We start from the raw sequence: 15,457 nt of genomic DNA on the forward strand, positions 1-15,457 counted from the left end.
CAAACAAATTCACACTAGAAACAATGGCAAAACTTCAAAGGGGCTCCGAAAGACCTGGAGCTGGGCAGGTCACAGTAAAATTATCTCCCTGCTCTCTTTTCAAACAGAGCTATTAATAATTGTTGATTTACCTTTAAGTCTAACTAAGCAAACAAAAAATAAAGAACCTTACAATTTTTATTTCATCAAATGTTCTTTTAAGAGACAAAGTAGCAGACAACGAACTGCAGTTGCCCATCATTACGTGAAATGAGAAACCTGCATTTTCTTGACCATTAAACATAATTTCAGCTTCCCCAAAAGAAGTGGAGAGAGTATAAACTAATAAAGAACAGTTTTAACCATTAACATTCTAAATTGGAGTCCTGCGATCCTTGAGTATACACAACAAAAATACCAGGAATGCTCCCAGTTATCACAAACATCTTGCTGTAAAAAAAATTCTGAGCTGTACATAGTATATATGTGATAAATAACTGCAAACATGCAGCAGTCTCTCCTGACAATACCAATTATCACAGTGGTATAAAGAGCGGAAGAGAATGAATCATTCAGTGATATGTGCAGCAAGGCACATAAGAACCCTGGTGAGTGCTCCCGGGCTGCTGCCCATCTCTGCCTTCACATTAATAAACCGCACTAAAAACAAAAGCTACAAACACAAAACTTGTTTCACACCAATGTACTTTCCAACTTACTAAAACTTGCTGTAGTATCTGAAGCTGCATTAAGGTGTCAGGCTGTAGTAAGAGCATTTGAAGACATCTGCAAGGTTTTCACCCTGGATAATATTGTCTAACTGAATGCCAGCTTTTCCTGCCTCTCTGAATAGCTGATTAACAGGAATCCACTATGGAGCATCCACTCCTTTTCCAAGGTAAGGAAAAGCAAGCAGCAGTACCATCCAAATCACCGTCCTGAACGCTCGATGCTAACATTTGCGTATCGCCATCCGTATGGAGCAGAACACAACCAATACTCACTACTGCGCGCAGTCGATCAGCTGGTACTCGTTAGATCTCTCGTAGCAGGCTTTCACACCTTCGTCTTGCCAAAGTGTTTTTGTATGTTCATAAAACTCCTGAAAGAGTAAAAATAATATTAGCAAAATGTCATTTATTAAGAGAACTGGTAAACGGTCACATATCATTACCACCACAACGGAGGGTAAATGGGAGCATATTTAACAAAAAACTTTAAGCGTGTTTTAGAACCCAACTACAAGCTCCATTGGCTTTTTTTTGTTGTTACTTTCAATTTAGGATTTTGTGACGCTTGAAGAAATGCTTCTCGATCATTTTGATCGAGTCCAACTATATACTGAAATCTGGAAAGAAGGGTTAACTTTTCACTGATGATAATTCTGTTGGCATAACTCGTACCATTTGGTAGCATCTGGTCTTTAACTCACAATTCACTGTATATTGGCTGCCAAGATTTTTTGGCTGACAAGGTTTTTTTTTTTATTCGTCAATGAAACATTACTCCTCGGGAATTTTTACATAAAGGTACCAAATGCCGAGTAGCTTTTACTTGACCTTCCATGTTAGTGAGGACCTTTGAGGACTATATCAACATCAGTATCTTTCTTAACTCTGTATCACTTAAGGTACTTGCAGAATTTATTCTTTTGTCATATAAAAGGATAACGAACTACAGAAGAAATACAGTGATACAAAGCTAGATAACCCAAAATACTTGCTTCATCCTGCATTAAAGTCAACAAATAACTATGCAAACATAAGTTTACAGAAAATGCAATAGAACAGAAAGATTCTTCATCACCTACAAACGTACAACTGAAGTCAAAAGAGTTGGCGTCTTAATGAAAAAGCCACTGCCTAGTAAAACCACCACAAAAAATGAGACACCAAAGTCCTTCCTCACTACTCTTTCTCACTACGACCATGACATTCTGTTAGACAAGTGATATCAGCCAATTATTTCACACAGTTTATGAACTCCTTCATACCTAGTGGCAAACCATTTGGAGCAGTTTCTGCAATCAGACTCTTAAATGGGATGAAAGTAAATCCAGTTCCTGGCCCTAACACAAACACTTTGATAATAAAAAGCCTAGGATTTAGTTTAACAGAACCATGTCATATTGTTCAGAAGAGTCCTCCCTGTGTTTTAAGGGCAGTTCTTGACTTCCAAGAAAATATGTGGATTATAATAAAGAGATAATGATCAATGTTTGTACCTTATTATTCAATATATTCATCAATGATTTGGACAAGGGAATAGAGTGCACTATCAGCAAGTTTGCTGATGACACCAAGCTGGGAGGAGTGGCTGACACACCAGAGGCTGTGCTGCCATCCAGAGACCTGGACAGGATGGAGAGTTGGGCGGGGGAAAATGTAATGAAATATAACAAGGGAAAGTGTAGCCTCTTGCATGTGGGCAGGAACAACCCCAGGTTCCAGTATAAGTTGGGGAATGACCTATTAGAGAACAGTGTAGGGGAAAGGGACCTGGGGGTCCTGGTGGACAACAGGATGACCATGAGCCAGCACTGGGCCCTTGTGGCCAGGAAGGCCAATGGTACCTGGGGTCGAGAGAGGTTCTCCTTCCCCTCTACTCTGCCCTGGTGAGACCCCATCTGGAATATTGTGTCCAGTTCTGGGCCCCTCAGTTCCAGAAGGACAGGGAACTGCTGGAGAGAGTCCAGTGCAGGGCGACAAAGATGCTGAAGGGAGTGGAGCATCTCCCATGTGAGGAAAGGCTGAGGGAGCTGGGGCTCTGGAGCTTGGAGAAGAGGAGACTGAGGGGTGACCTCATTAGTGTTTACAGATATATAAAGGGTGAGTGTCAGGAGGATGGAGCCAGGCTCCATTGGTGACAACCAACGGTAGGACAAGGGGTAATGGGTTCAAACTGGAACACAAAAGGTTCCACTTAAATTTGAGAAGAAACTTCTTCTCAGTGAGGGTGTCAGAGCCTGGCCCAGGCTGCCCAGGCGGGTTGTGGAGTCTCCTTCTGTGCAGACATTCCAACCCGCCTGGACACCTTCCTGTGTAACCTCAGCTGGGTGTTCCTGCTCCATGGGGGGATTGCACTGGATGAGCTTTCCAGGGCCCTTCCAACCCCTGACATTCTGGGATTCTGTGACTCTGTGAATTAGCAGTAAAATGCTTATAATACTCCCTTTATGTCTGCCCTGCTAATCTGAACTATAACCAGTAATACCCATGCAATCCTTTCAATATGGTAATTAACTGTCCGTGTGGAATGGAAAAGGAATTTCAGTTCACATTCTTTGAACTTTCTATTGACATGTCAAAATCAGGACCTACAACAAGTCACTAGTAATAAATTATTATACTAACACACAGTGGGGGTTTGGGGGCGGGTTTTTATTGTGTTTCTTTGGTCTTTTTTGGTGTTAAGGATTTTTTTTTAACTGAACTACACTACTTGTGATAGCCAAACATGAGGTCTTTAATTAATTAATAAACAACCTTTTGTCCTCAGGCTACCTCAAATATATTTTCACATATTTTGGGACTAATGCTGCCCCAGTTTACACATCTGTAAACTAGGAAGGTGTTCACCAAAGAAAAGCTGGAGCCAGGCTTCCAGAATTCTACTCTTGCTTTATTGGAAGCTTACTCACACTAGTAACTGATTTTGAAATTAAGACATAGTAGCTAGTTGGAAAAAAACAGATTCTCCCTTCCAATACACCTACACTAACCACAATTCTGAAATAATATTTAAGAGAAAGAATAACATAAGAAATCCTCAGCATCCCATTTGAGTCATGGAATGTAGCCTGGGGCTGCTCTCAGGGAAGGCAAGTAAAACCACAAGATTTGTTACGTATTGAGGCAAAACAGGGTCTTCAGAGGCCACCAGAAAAATCAAGTCGGCAACAGGTTTGTTTCTCTTTTTTTTTTTCCCCCCAGTTAAATAGGTCTAATTTGTATGAGATCTCTAAAAATAATGAGTTAGGAAACAAATTAACCAAAAGTAGCAGGCAAATTTCCTGAAAATAAATAACCAGAAAACTAGTCCTTACATGTCTGGCTCTTGTTTCCGTAACACTGAATCATTTGCTGGCACATTTAATATAACAGACTCTACAGCAGCATCAACACAGGTTTCTCTTGCACTACAAAATGGAACTCCTAATAAAACAGCTAAAATAAGCAAATAACATGAACTAACAATTCGCTTTGAGATGACATTCCACAATAAATAGGATTTAAATGTTAGGTTCCAAACAATCCATTGTATTTGTGAAGTATGATCACATTATCCATTGTTGCCTAATGCATACTTAAAAATGGAAAAAAACTCAGATAACTGAAGTTCCAGGGACCATGACTTGCTGATGGCGAGGAAGCCTCATGTGTCATCACACCATAACACCACTAGACTTAAAGACTCCTATTTATGTGAAGAGAAATGTACTTCAGTATTAACATTTTATTTATTAGATGACACTTTCTCCACCTGCAGAAAGTTTCTCAATACAATGTGTCAACAGGCAACATTTGTAAATCGCTTGTAATCAGTTCCAGAAATCTGTGCAGACCCCTAGAGAAAAAACCCATCAGCAAAAATCATCAAGTTAAAGGGATGCTTGAAAAACAGCACTTTGATCCAGAAAGAACTTACTGACCCAATTCTGGATTAGAAAAGGCGTGATGCACAGTGAAATCAGGTTAAAAATCTACTTGTATTAGAAAATTCTAACAAATTGAATAAATGGTGGATGGTAAACTAGTTTTATTAAAAGGCAAACCAGACAAAGTGTTAAAGAACTTGGAGGTTGAGTGTTTTGGTTGTTAAAAAATATAATCCTCAAGGGACAAACTCCAGGCCTGGGAAAAAATAAGGAACCAAGATCAGCTTTTGAAAGGCATTCTGAAAGGATAAAGTATTAGTAGAAAATGAAAGAGGAAAACTGGCCGTGCCACCTACAAGGTTTTGTTCCCTCCAGATACAGAAATACTCAGGAGACTTAAAAAAAAATATGTTTATGAAGAAATGTTTCATGGGCATTACGATGCTGGCAGGGAAAAACACTGGCACAGTCCTTGCCACTGCGACACCATGTTCACAGGAACCTCAGCATGAACATGCAACATTCCATTTTCTTTGTAAAATATAATATAGGTGAATCTATCATTAGAACAGCATATTTACTAATTCCAGCAAAAGTCAATGCTTTTGCAAAACAACAACTTACCTACACAAAGGTGTGTATGACCATTACACAATGCTGTGGTTAAAACTGGGATTCAATTCCTGGGCAAAGTTCACTGTCCCATTTCATACTAAGAGTTTTAAATAGGTCATCCACTTACAAACCCAGCGATTAAAGGTCAAACCAAACCAGCTTCTAACTGTACAACTGCATCTTGGAGAACATTTGCTTCCTGAGGTGCTCAGCTTTTAAAAATAACATTAACCGTGGGTTTCAAACCCCTTTACAAACCTACTCTGCAAGGTGGGGGCACATGGACTTTCCCTTCATTACAGGCAGTTCTGGATTCCACTAACGAACTGTATGTGAACAGGACACAGTCACAGGGCAGCACCGTGCATTCCAAGAGAAACGACACAAGTTGATTTTCTCCTTCCAGGAGGGGTAAATCCATGACAAATTTATCTATTTTTCATTGCTCATATCTGAAATCAAGTTATTAATACTGACTGTAAGGCCACTCAGTGAAGGAAACCGATGGCATCTTGTCACTCTCCCTGTGTTTGGGCAGGGATACCAGAATGTGTTAAATTTGTCAAATCGGACAGTTTAATAAGCCACTTACTTGAAGAGGGAAACATCTGCATTCCTAATGGTGTGAACAAGTGTTAATTATTGCCTGCTATTTTAGGGAAAACATGCCGATGATATCACAAAGGAAACACATACCTACAAATAGTTGAAGATATTCTACTGGCATGTGTCCAGAGCCGAATACAAAACTGTTTGGAAGAGCCCAGAGTACTCAGCACTTCCCATACGAGTCAGACATATTTTCAGCAAGGTTCAGTCTCATTATCAATAGTTTTGCACGCTTAGAAAAGAAGAACGATGCTGAAAGATCTGGGCTTTCCACCTATGGTGTCTTCACGTTTCCAGCAGCACCAATTAAACTGGATGTGGCCCCAAGGAATGGGCAATGGGAAAGGAATTTTATTTAAGAAATTCCTGTGAAGTTTGAACTTTCGTTTTTCCCCTTTGTTAAGAGTTTCAAAACGCCACAGTATTTGAAAAACGTTCCAACACACAATTCCACATCCATAATCCACGTGTAAAAAGAGAAAAGAGCATTCCACAGAACCAAAATGCAAAATAGATCACAATATTTTTCACTTTTATCTTTTTAGCTATTTCCATGCTTATAAAAGCCCATCCTTTACTCATTAGATGTAAATTAAAATACCCAAGTCATGATTTTTTTTAGAACCATGTTTACCATCACATTTCCAAGTCTTATTATGTTACAGAATTTTTAAGCCCAAGGGCACTTCTTTGTTGTACACCCAAAAAGCACATCCAGAGGGCAATGAGCACACTGACATGTTGCTCAGTCTCTTCCCAAGCCACTGCAACACCAGGCAGGCTCACAGAGAACACTATTTCATCTATGCGTACACCAATATTTCGTGAGTCTCTTACTGTGATTAAAACCAGAAAACGCTTAAGAATGTCTATATTAAATTTATGCGTATTTCCTGTTTAATTCAGTTGACAGCTCTTCTATTTCAGCAAAAATTGAATTAATCTGTTCTTGTTCTTTAAGACTGCTCTGAGGAAAACGAAGACGTATCAAGAGAAATTAAGACACGATTTCTTCAAATGAACCTATAAATATGCTATGGTGGGAATGTACAGGATAAAAATGCAAGTGCAGAATAAAGCATTAGCATTTACTGCAAAATGCTAATCAAATAAATTAATAACACAGCAAAATATAGGGTGGTTCTTTGTACTATAAAAACAACCGCACCACAGAAAAGATAGATGTGCAGATAATGTCATTGTGTGAAGTCCTGGATTGTTTATTCTCCAATTTAAGGAAATACTTTATGGGCTTTAATAGAGCTATGTGAACACCTGCGTGGAAGCACTGCAGAATTCAAGGGGCCCATTCCTTTAATTTTCTAGTCAAAAATATCTTCCCTTCATGCACAGAATAAGTTTTATTTTATTGCACGTAACAAACTGAAGCATAAGAAGTAACAGCATCCCCGTTTTCACTGCAGTTAGAAATTACCGGCAGTAAAACCTGGATTACCAGAAGGTGGGACATGAGTTGTATCTACAGATGCTGCCACATTAAAGAATTGAATCGGGTGCAGCAAGAAGTACTATAGGAAGCAAATCAAGAGACTAATCACTATATAGAAAAGCAAGGCTAATTAGCTGCTTAGCTCTTCTCATTTCTGTTCACAGAAGTCAGAAGAGAGACTGGCTTTTTTTTTTCTTTTTAAAATACACATGCACTCATTATTTAGGCTACATTTAAAGTCAAGGTACTGTAATACTACTGTTCTGAAAGACTGGCCTAAATACATATGTAATTTTACTGAATACAAGCTTATCAATTTTTGAAATTCCTCCTATAGAGACACTGCTCGTTGATGGCTTTTTCTGCTTTCTTCAGGAAAACAGATCTTTAAGCTATTTCCTACAAATTAAAACCTGGGAAGAAAAGAAACTCTAAACCAAGATGAAAACTAGAGGAGTTAATCTGTATTTGAGAAAAGGAGGGACAAATAGAGACAAATAACAAAAACATGCAACTTTCATTACTGTACAGCAAGATAACTCAAATTTTATATTAAAGTAAAAACATGAACTGTTGGCTTAAATTATCAAAATCAAACCTACTATGCACAATATTCTCAAAGCTTTCTGCTCATTAGTTGGCATCCATTAAATACGTGGATTTCCTGATACATACAGTTTCTGTGTGTGTTGCTTGATCAATATGCTATAAATGGATGTAAGCAATTTTATAATTTAATATGTTTCTAAATGATTTTTACTTTCCTTATATCATCACCAGCCAGGCAGTGCCACTTTCTTATTTGCTACGTTCTCCTTTTGTCCATGAGTTTTGTTTTAGATGGAGATAAAAGTTCCACATAAATGAAGAAAAACAGCATATTAACTCTATTTAATAAGTAATTCTAGCTGGATGCATGAAGTATAGCAAAATAAAAGGCTTATCAAAACACATTTTTAATGCAGCTGGTGAATTAAATAATTGTTTCCAGTCACCACACCAGCCACTGTTTATGAAAAACAGAAATAAAGTCAAGTGGCCGTCTACCTCGGAGCCCCTATGCTAAAAGTTGGCTTCAAAAGAACTCTAATTAATCTGTATTCAAGAACTTATTTCTACTATTAAAGGATAGGAAAACCAGCTTGCTTTAAGTCCTGTTAAACTCTGATCAGGTAAACTCAATTGGATTATCTAGAAGCCCATTTAGAAGGAGCTGCTCTGTGTAGATAAGCTAATGGAGATTTAAAATGGAGTAAGCAAAGATTATTTCAGAGGATCTAGTATCCCGTAACTCTGCTGACACTGTCTATAATACTCCCCATTCCTTTTTGTTAACAACATTAACATTCTTGAGTTAAAAATACTTCACCTATCCACATTTTCTACCAGTTTTGCACCTCAAAATGCTTAAATACATCTCCAAGCTACATTCATTATGGCTATTTTAGAGATTACAAGATATATAGAGCATTAAAAAAACAAAGAGAAAGCGACGGTGAGCATAGTGAGGTGAGTCGCTCAAAGTACTAAAGCAAGCCTAGACAAGAAAGAGCAAGAGCCTCAAATCTTCTCACTGTTGTCGCTGCCCAACTTCCACACAATAGTACGAGACACCCAAGAAATCACGCTGGGGGGCTCCAGGTTCCCATGTGTAAACCCACAAGAGAAAATATTTTGCTTGCTCCCTCCCCCAGTCCACGACATTTAAGATGTCAACACGGGAAACGTCCCCCAGTAGAGCGGGTATGTTTGTCATTACGTTATACAGCCAGTGACACTGTCAAACGAGAACAGAGCTCCTCTTCTTCCACAGTGTGTTCACAGAGGAATAACAATCCACCTATCATTATACACACCTGGGTGATTATCTGCGGGGACAGATGATTTTGTTCTGTTGCCTCCATAATTAAGGAATACTTTTGGCAGCTAAGAGATCCCAGTTCACATATTTTCTTACTGAGACTATACCCTCCTGTTATTTTCTTGAAGATTTTGGTGTCAAAACCATTTTAAGGACTCTGACCCCGCTGCGTGTTAACGCGTTACACAATTTGTACCGCACTCTGCCTACGGGCCGTGTCATAAACGGCCCTCAAAACTGATCCCTGTTAAAAATAACCTCTCCAAAATAGAAGAGAGGAGTAAGGGTTACCAGGGTTATTTTTACCCGGGGTGGGTTCAATGGTCTGATTTAGGCGGGAGGTTTCTCTGGCGCTGGGTGGCACAGGGATGGCCGTGGGCTCCGCGGGCCGGGCCTGCGCGGGGTAAAGCTCGGCCTCAAAGACACCACTCAGAAACCATAATAAAACTATTCAGCAGCACCGGTAGTGGGACATTCAAAATAACTACAGTGGAGCAGTGTAAAAAAATAAATAACCAGGACCAAAAAAACCTGCAGACAATTTCACCAACAGCCTAAAAATGATGACATCTCTTCTAAACATGGATTTTCCTGCATCTGGAGAACCACAGGCTGGAGTGATTCCCCAGTCATTTTGCATTTCAATAGCTAATATTCTGATTCTATCACCTTTAAAAATACAATCTTACTGAAGTTGTTATGGTATTTTCAAGAGAAATCTTCCTCAGCTGAGTCTACATCATTTAAAAACAGGCAGTTGTAAATACTCTCCTGCTATTTTGACTATTTCATTAAAACCAGAGAATTATAATGGGACTGTGACCCTAAATAAATAGGCTTTATTCGACAGCCTGGTTCAGATTGGTTTATCATGGAAAAATACATGCTCATTGAACATCTCCTTTACTTTTCTAAAACTAAGAGCGAAAAGAAAGAGATGAGAAAAAAGCCACTGTTACAGTTGGTATTAGGGATGGAGAAAATGTCCTAACCACTGTCTGGTATGCAGAACAGGAATAAAAATATCACCTCTGTAACCCAGCTAACCCAACATCACCCTATATTTGAAACAGATATACAGCTAGTCAGAATTACTGAAAAAAAACTTAAAGGCTATTTTTTGACATTGAAAACACACCCATGCAATTATGTTTTACCTGAAATGAGATAAATGCATCAAAGGACAATAGTGATAACAGAGCCATTTGGAAGTCTCAACTGAAAGCATCATTTGGTTTTATTTTCCATTTTAACTGATGGAATAGTTGTAAAAAGAGCCTGAAATTTTGATTTGTGAGGTCTTTGTTCTGATACATCACACTGTCCCTGTAAAGCATGTATTAATCTGGCTATACAGATAATTAAATAGTTACATTTACTCCCACAAAGTTTAGCTAAAGTGAGAGAACTAAAAAACCAGTTCTAGTGCAAATTCAGCAAGATCTCAAATATACTGTTCCAGCAAAGAAACTTTTCTACTTGTTTCATTAGAGAGCCTCAGTGATGAGGATTGTTAATTTTAGTTTCTAAACCACTTACGAATGTCTTATTTTTAAAAAATATTGCCATGATATAATCTTAAAACACAAGTGCAGCACCAGTAATTACACGTGCCCCTTCAGATCTGTACCAATACAGGGACACAGAAACACTGACCTCCTTTCTAAGGGTTTGACCAATGCCCATTCACAATCAGCTCAATTATTACAATCAAATGCTTCAGCTATCTGAGTACAGTTTCAGGTCTGGAGGTTTTCTCACTTCAACTTCCTTTTTCTTTGCTTAAAGTCATCATGCTGGCCAGTGACAATTTAATTGCATGATAAAAAACTCAACTTGAATAAAGGCAATGATAATGATTCTCCTTAAATGATAATATTTCATAAAAATTGGTACTGTAGCATTTGAGAAAAAAGAGAGCTCTGCTTTCAGTGCCTCTCCACGGAAAGCATCATCTTGCTGTTATTCTCTGTGTTCATTGAAACTAGCAGGGCTAGACTTCTTTTTGCAGGACTTCACTATTTAATGTCCTGTCATTTTGGCAGAAGTACATTTCCCAAGGATGCAAACAGAACACTACACACACTATTATCAGTACTGTTCATATTAACAATACATTACATGGACCTGATTACACTTCCATTATTGCCATTCTGCTCTGCTCTAAGAAAAAAAAAAGTGTGCAATAAGCCTAATAATACAGATAGATTTTGCCCCCAAAATAAGCAAAGTACTTTGCAAAACTAAATCAGAATAGCCCTCCATTACCCATGAAGATATTGTGTCCTCAAGCTATTTTACAAGTCCACAATGAGCTGAGGCAGAAAATACTTGACACAAAACACATTAACTTAGAGCTGGCTGGTTTTGCCTAGAATATTACTAATTAGCGTTCTCCACAGGTTTTCAACGTGGTTGTGTTCCCAGCCTTTATCGATTCACTTCAGTGAACCCCAGTTTGGGGTTTCTTTTTGTAATGAACATTTTCAAAACTGTCTGTTGAAAACATACCAAAGACAGGACAAATGGGACCATCGGCTGCAGGAGCGAAACTCTTTCAGGTTCTTGCCAATGGTATATACGGTATGGTGAAACAACATGGAATACTACAAAAGGAACTACAGGTTTGATCTACCCAATATTGCAATACTTTAAATCATCAGCACGGTTATGTCAACATAATTCCTTTCAGTAAGGACAACCCCTCTCCTTTCCCATGTTACTATTTGTATTCAAGAAATCTAATTGCTTAATATCAAGTGTGCTGAATTAATACATCTCCGACATACTAATTTTTCAGTTTTAAAGGGAATGTTTAACCTAGCATCGCACTGTACCAACGCTATTTTTAACTCAAGACAATATGCTCAAAACAAATGACATGTATTTGCTGTAAGTCAAAAACTGCAAACAGATGGAGACACAGACTAAGAAAAGAATTAGAATATCAGAATACAAAAGCTGCTCTTGGAATCACAGGTATGTAGAGCCAGACCCCTATAGTACCATCATACTGTAAAGCTCTTACATTCTTCTGTACCTTCTTCTGCCTTTCACATTACACTGAACGTTGTTGTCAGGACACTCTAGTCCCACCTGTACAACAGATAATGATAAGCACAGATTTTGGTGTGTACTTTAACCTTCATTTAAACTACTCCTTCATGTACAGAAGAAGGTGAGGCCTCTTATGTTCTAAAGATCTCCTGCCGTTGGAGAAGAAATTACACAGTCCTAGTGCTAAACTCTGCATGTCTGTGTGTTGCCTTCTGGAGAGCTTGCTAAATAATGGGCATTTAAAGGGAAGCAGAACAGCCTTGTACTTTAAAAGAGTGTGGCCCTAAGTACTCACAGCCCTCAAAGAACATCTCCTTGGCACCTGAGTGCTCTTCCTCCCTACCTTTCTGTTCTTTCTCAAGACGAACAGCAGCAAATACTATACTGAGCAACGTATGCCTTTGTAACAGCTGAAATACCATTCCCCACGAAGAAAATGGCAGAGACAGAAAGCAAGTTCTACCACTGCAAACAGACAAAAATTCCCCTCCCTCCACGAAAAGGTTTAGCTGGTAGTTTATAGAATTCTCTGACCAGCATACTGGAGGAGAAAGTAGGTAATCAAGATTTCCTTAGGTATAGAGCATAACTAGCATAAGGCCAGCCTTTCTACTTAGAGAAAATTATTTTTTCTTCAAAGTACTTTTAATTAAGCTATAACAAAATCAAAATTATTTTTATAGAGATACCCAAGGATTGTGTATTTTTGATACTATGCACTGAGAGTTGGCATCTAGGTACATTCTAACCCTTAACTTAGTTTAAAATACTTAATTAAAATGTAGGTTCTGTTTTGTCGGGTACCAAAAGACTAGAAACCAGATTCAGACCAGCTCAGAAACCAGATACATATTAGCTTATATAGTCACTGAGGGCAGAGGGAGCCAACAATAATCCTTCAAAATTAGTGGCTAATGTATATCCAGTTTAAAACCTCAACCCTACAAACATTTACATATGAAATAGTCAATCATGCCAACAAAGCTACCCACTAGTCCAAGCTATGCACACACCTAAACCTCTGTGGACTCAGGGCTTAAAAATTTAACACAATACCTTTGCTCAGAGAAGAAAAACTAGTTTTATTGGAGCAATGTTATTCCTGCAGCTGTGGGTCATTAAACACATCAAAGACTCTTCACTGAACTTGAAATTATTTATGGACTTGGTAAGTTTATTTCTATTGCTTTAGACACCAAGGGCTTGCCACCACGTATCCTACCAGAGGTAATACATACTGAATATTAATTTTTATATTAAAAAAACAGTTAATGTAACACATATACATTTGGCTTATTCACTTTTCACTATACAGTTACTCCTTGCTTTCAGGAGAAACTATATTAAAAAAAGTAAAAATCACTGCATTCCAATTGAATGGAAGAAAAAAACCCTCTGAGATAGAAGAGACAAGGAAAATCAAGTATTTCAGCATGAGGCAGGTCACAGGAACTTGCTACAGCATTGTTTCAGATCACAACCTGAACTATCAGAAAACAATGGACAGTAGGAGAGCTGCGGGCAGGCAGCCAGTTCAAGAGCGCACAGGGCGGAGTAAGGAGCCGCTGTCTTTTCTCTCGAATATTCTCCTAAAACTGTCTTCAAAGCACTATTTTTTGGTCCCCCTAGCATGAGAGATTATCCAAAAAGGGAGAAAATATTATTTTGAATTTGACTAGTGTCAAAATGAGAGGTGACAAGTTAAAAATCTCAAAATCTCTAATTTAAGATAAAAAGACTAACATTACATTTTATGCGCTAGAGAAGAATCATACGTACCCCTCTACACCAACCTGTCTGTGCCTGCTGAACTCTGAAAATCAGTGCATTTGAAGATTGCAATGCCAGTATTTCAAACTAATTACTAACAGCACAACTTCTGCCTTGCACACAAAGTCTGTGCTCTTGGCTGTTTGTTGTTTTTCTTTTGATAAAGGCTGACCAAAGCAGAGAAATTCCCAGAAGCGGCAACAGTTACAGAAGGTATCTGTCATTGGTTTCACAGACTAGCCAGTTCAATAATGTTTACAAACCAGAGTTACGAAAACCTTGCTGTGGTGGCAAACTATCCCACATCTTACTACTATTTGCACTTGCTCTTTCCTTTTAAGTATCCGGGACTGACTACCGTTGCATACAAAATCCTGGTGTAAATGGATCATAATTTTGATCCATCACCAAAATTCCTACCCTCAGCCTGCTGGAACACTGCAGAGAGGAAGAACAAAAGCTTTCAAACACTCCTGTATTACTCAAAGTATAAGGTACTTCATGGTAATTAATAAAAATATCTTTGCAGTGTTTACGAGCTCAGTGTTTGCAAACTGTATTTTCATGGGCTTCTGCTACTAAGCCTGGTTGAGACACAGTAGAAATTAACCCCAGTGAGTGGACACGATGTTATACCATCAACCAAATCATGACACTGTCTGCGTTTCTGCTGGGACTGGTGGCATTTGGAATGATTAACTAGAACTGGGAGGGACAGGGCAAGGACAAGGCGTGTGGAGCCTTCACAGAAAGCCTGGCTGACACGGCCGGCAGGGAACACGTCTGAATAGGCAAGAAAACTCCAGTATTCCTCCAAAGGGGAGGACTACAGCACCACTAAGTGCCAGCTGATACCAGCAGACTCCTGTGTACATCTCTGCTCCTTCAGGGCAGGGCAATTCTCACCAATATCTGAAGCTCCCGCCAGCACTGTCCCTCTCAGCTCCGCACTGCTGAGCCCAGCAGAGCACAGGGCAGCAGACAAGGGGCTCAGTGTTCAGAAAAGATCCGCTTGAATATTCTGTGTTGCTATATACTTTATTCGATTAGCGCTGACCAAACACACCTACCGTAGTAATCCCCAAAGGGCGGCTCACTGTTTTTGTAAATATTTAATACAGTGCAGTGAAATATCATCATTTGCAAAAAAGCACGACTGCAGCCAAACTGAATTGTGTACTTACCGGGGGGAAATCAAAGTCTATCTGGTTAGCTAAATTTAAGATGTAGTCGATTCGAAACTGGTTCTCCGGATTGGCTAGTTCAACTGGAGGTGCCAAATTGCCCATTGCTGTCACTATTGTCTGCAAAGAAAAAAAAGATAATGCAGAGAGTGTCTAAATAACTAGTCGTGAATAGTTAAAAACAATAGCTCACAAGTTTACCTCTATAGCTTCTTTAATATTGTTTTTAATATCCTGAATTTTCATTTTCTTCTCCCTGTGACAAAAAAAGAATAAATATATAAGCCATAAAAGCAGAATATCTTTTTGAAACAGAACATGAACTTGAAAAGTAT

The 15,457-nt window shown here is 38.8% G+C and overlaps 1 protein-coding gene across 2 annotated transcripts in view; it reads right to left on the reverse strand.

The window, feature by feature from the left end:
• The window catches only part of GNAS (GNAS complex locus), a 140,718-nt gene that overhangs the window by 35,865 nt on the left and 89,396 nt on the right, over positions 1-15,457 (reverse strand). For both annotated transcript variants that reach the window (XM_082065342.1, XM_082065343.1), the window contains exons 3-5: positions 15,324-15,378; positions 15,123-15,242; positions 984-1,081 (exon numbers count right to left, since the gene is read on the reverse strand). In XM_082065342.1, coding sequence (XP_081921468.1) covers positions 984-1,081; positions 15,123-15,242; positions 15,324-15,378 — 273 coding nt within the window. The remainder of the gene's footprint in view (positions 1-983; positions 1,082-15,122; positions 15,243-15,323; positions 15,379-15,457) is intronic.

Source organism: Streptopelia decaocto (assembly GCF_964273445.1).
Source record: "Streptopelia decaocto genome assembly, chromosome: 14".
In the NCBI taxonomy this organism is placed as follows: domain Eukaryota; kingdom Metazoa; phylum Chordata; class Aves; order Columbiformes; family Columbidae; genus Streptopelia; species Streptopelia decaocto.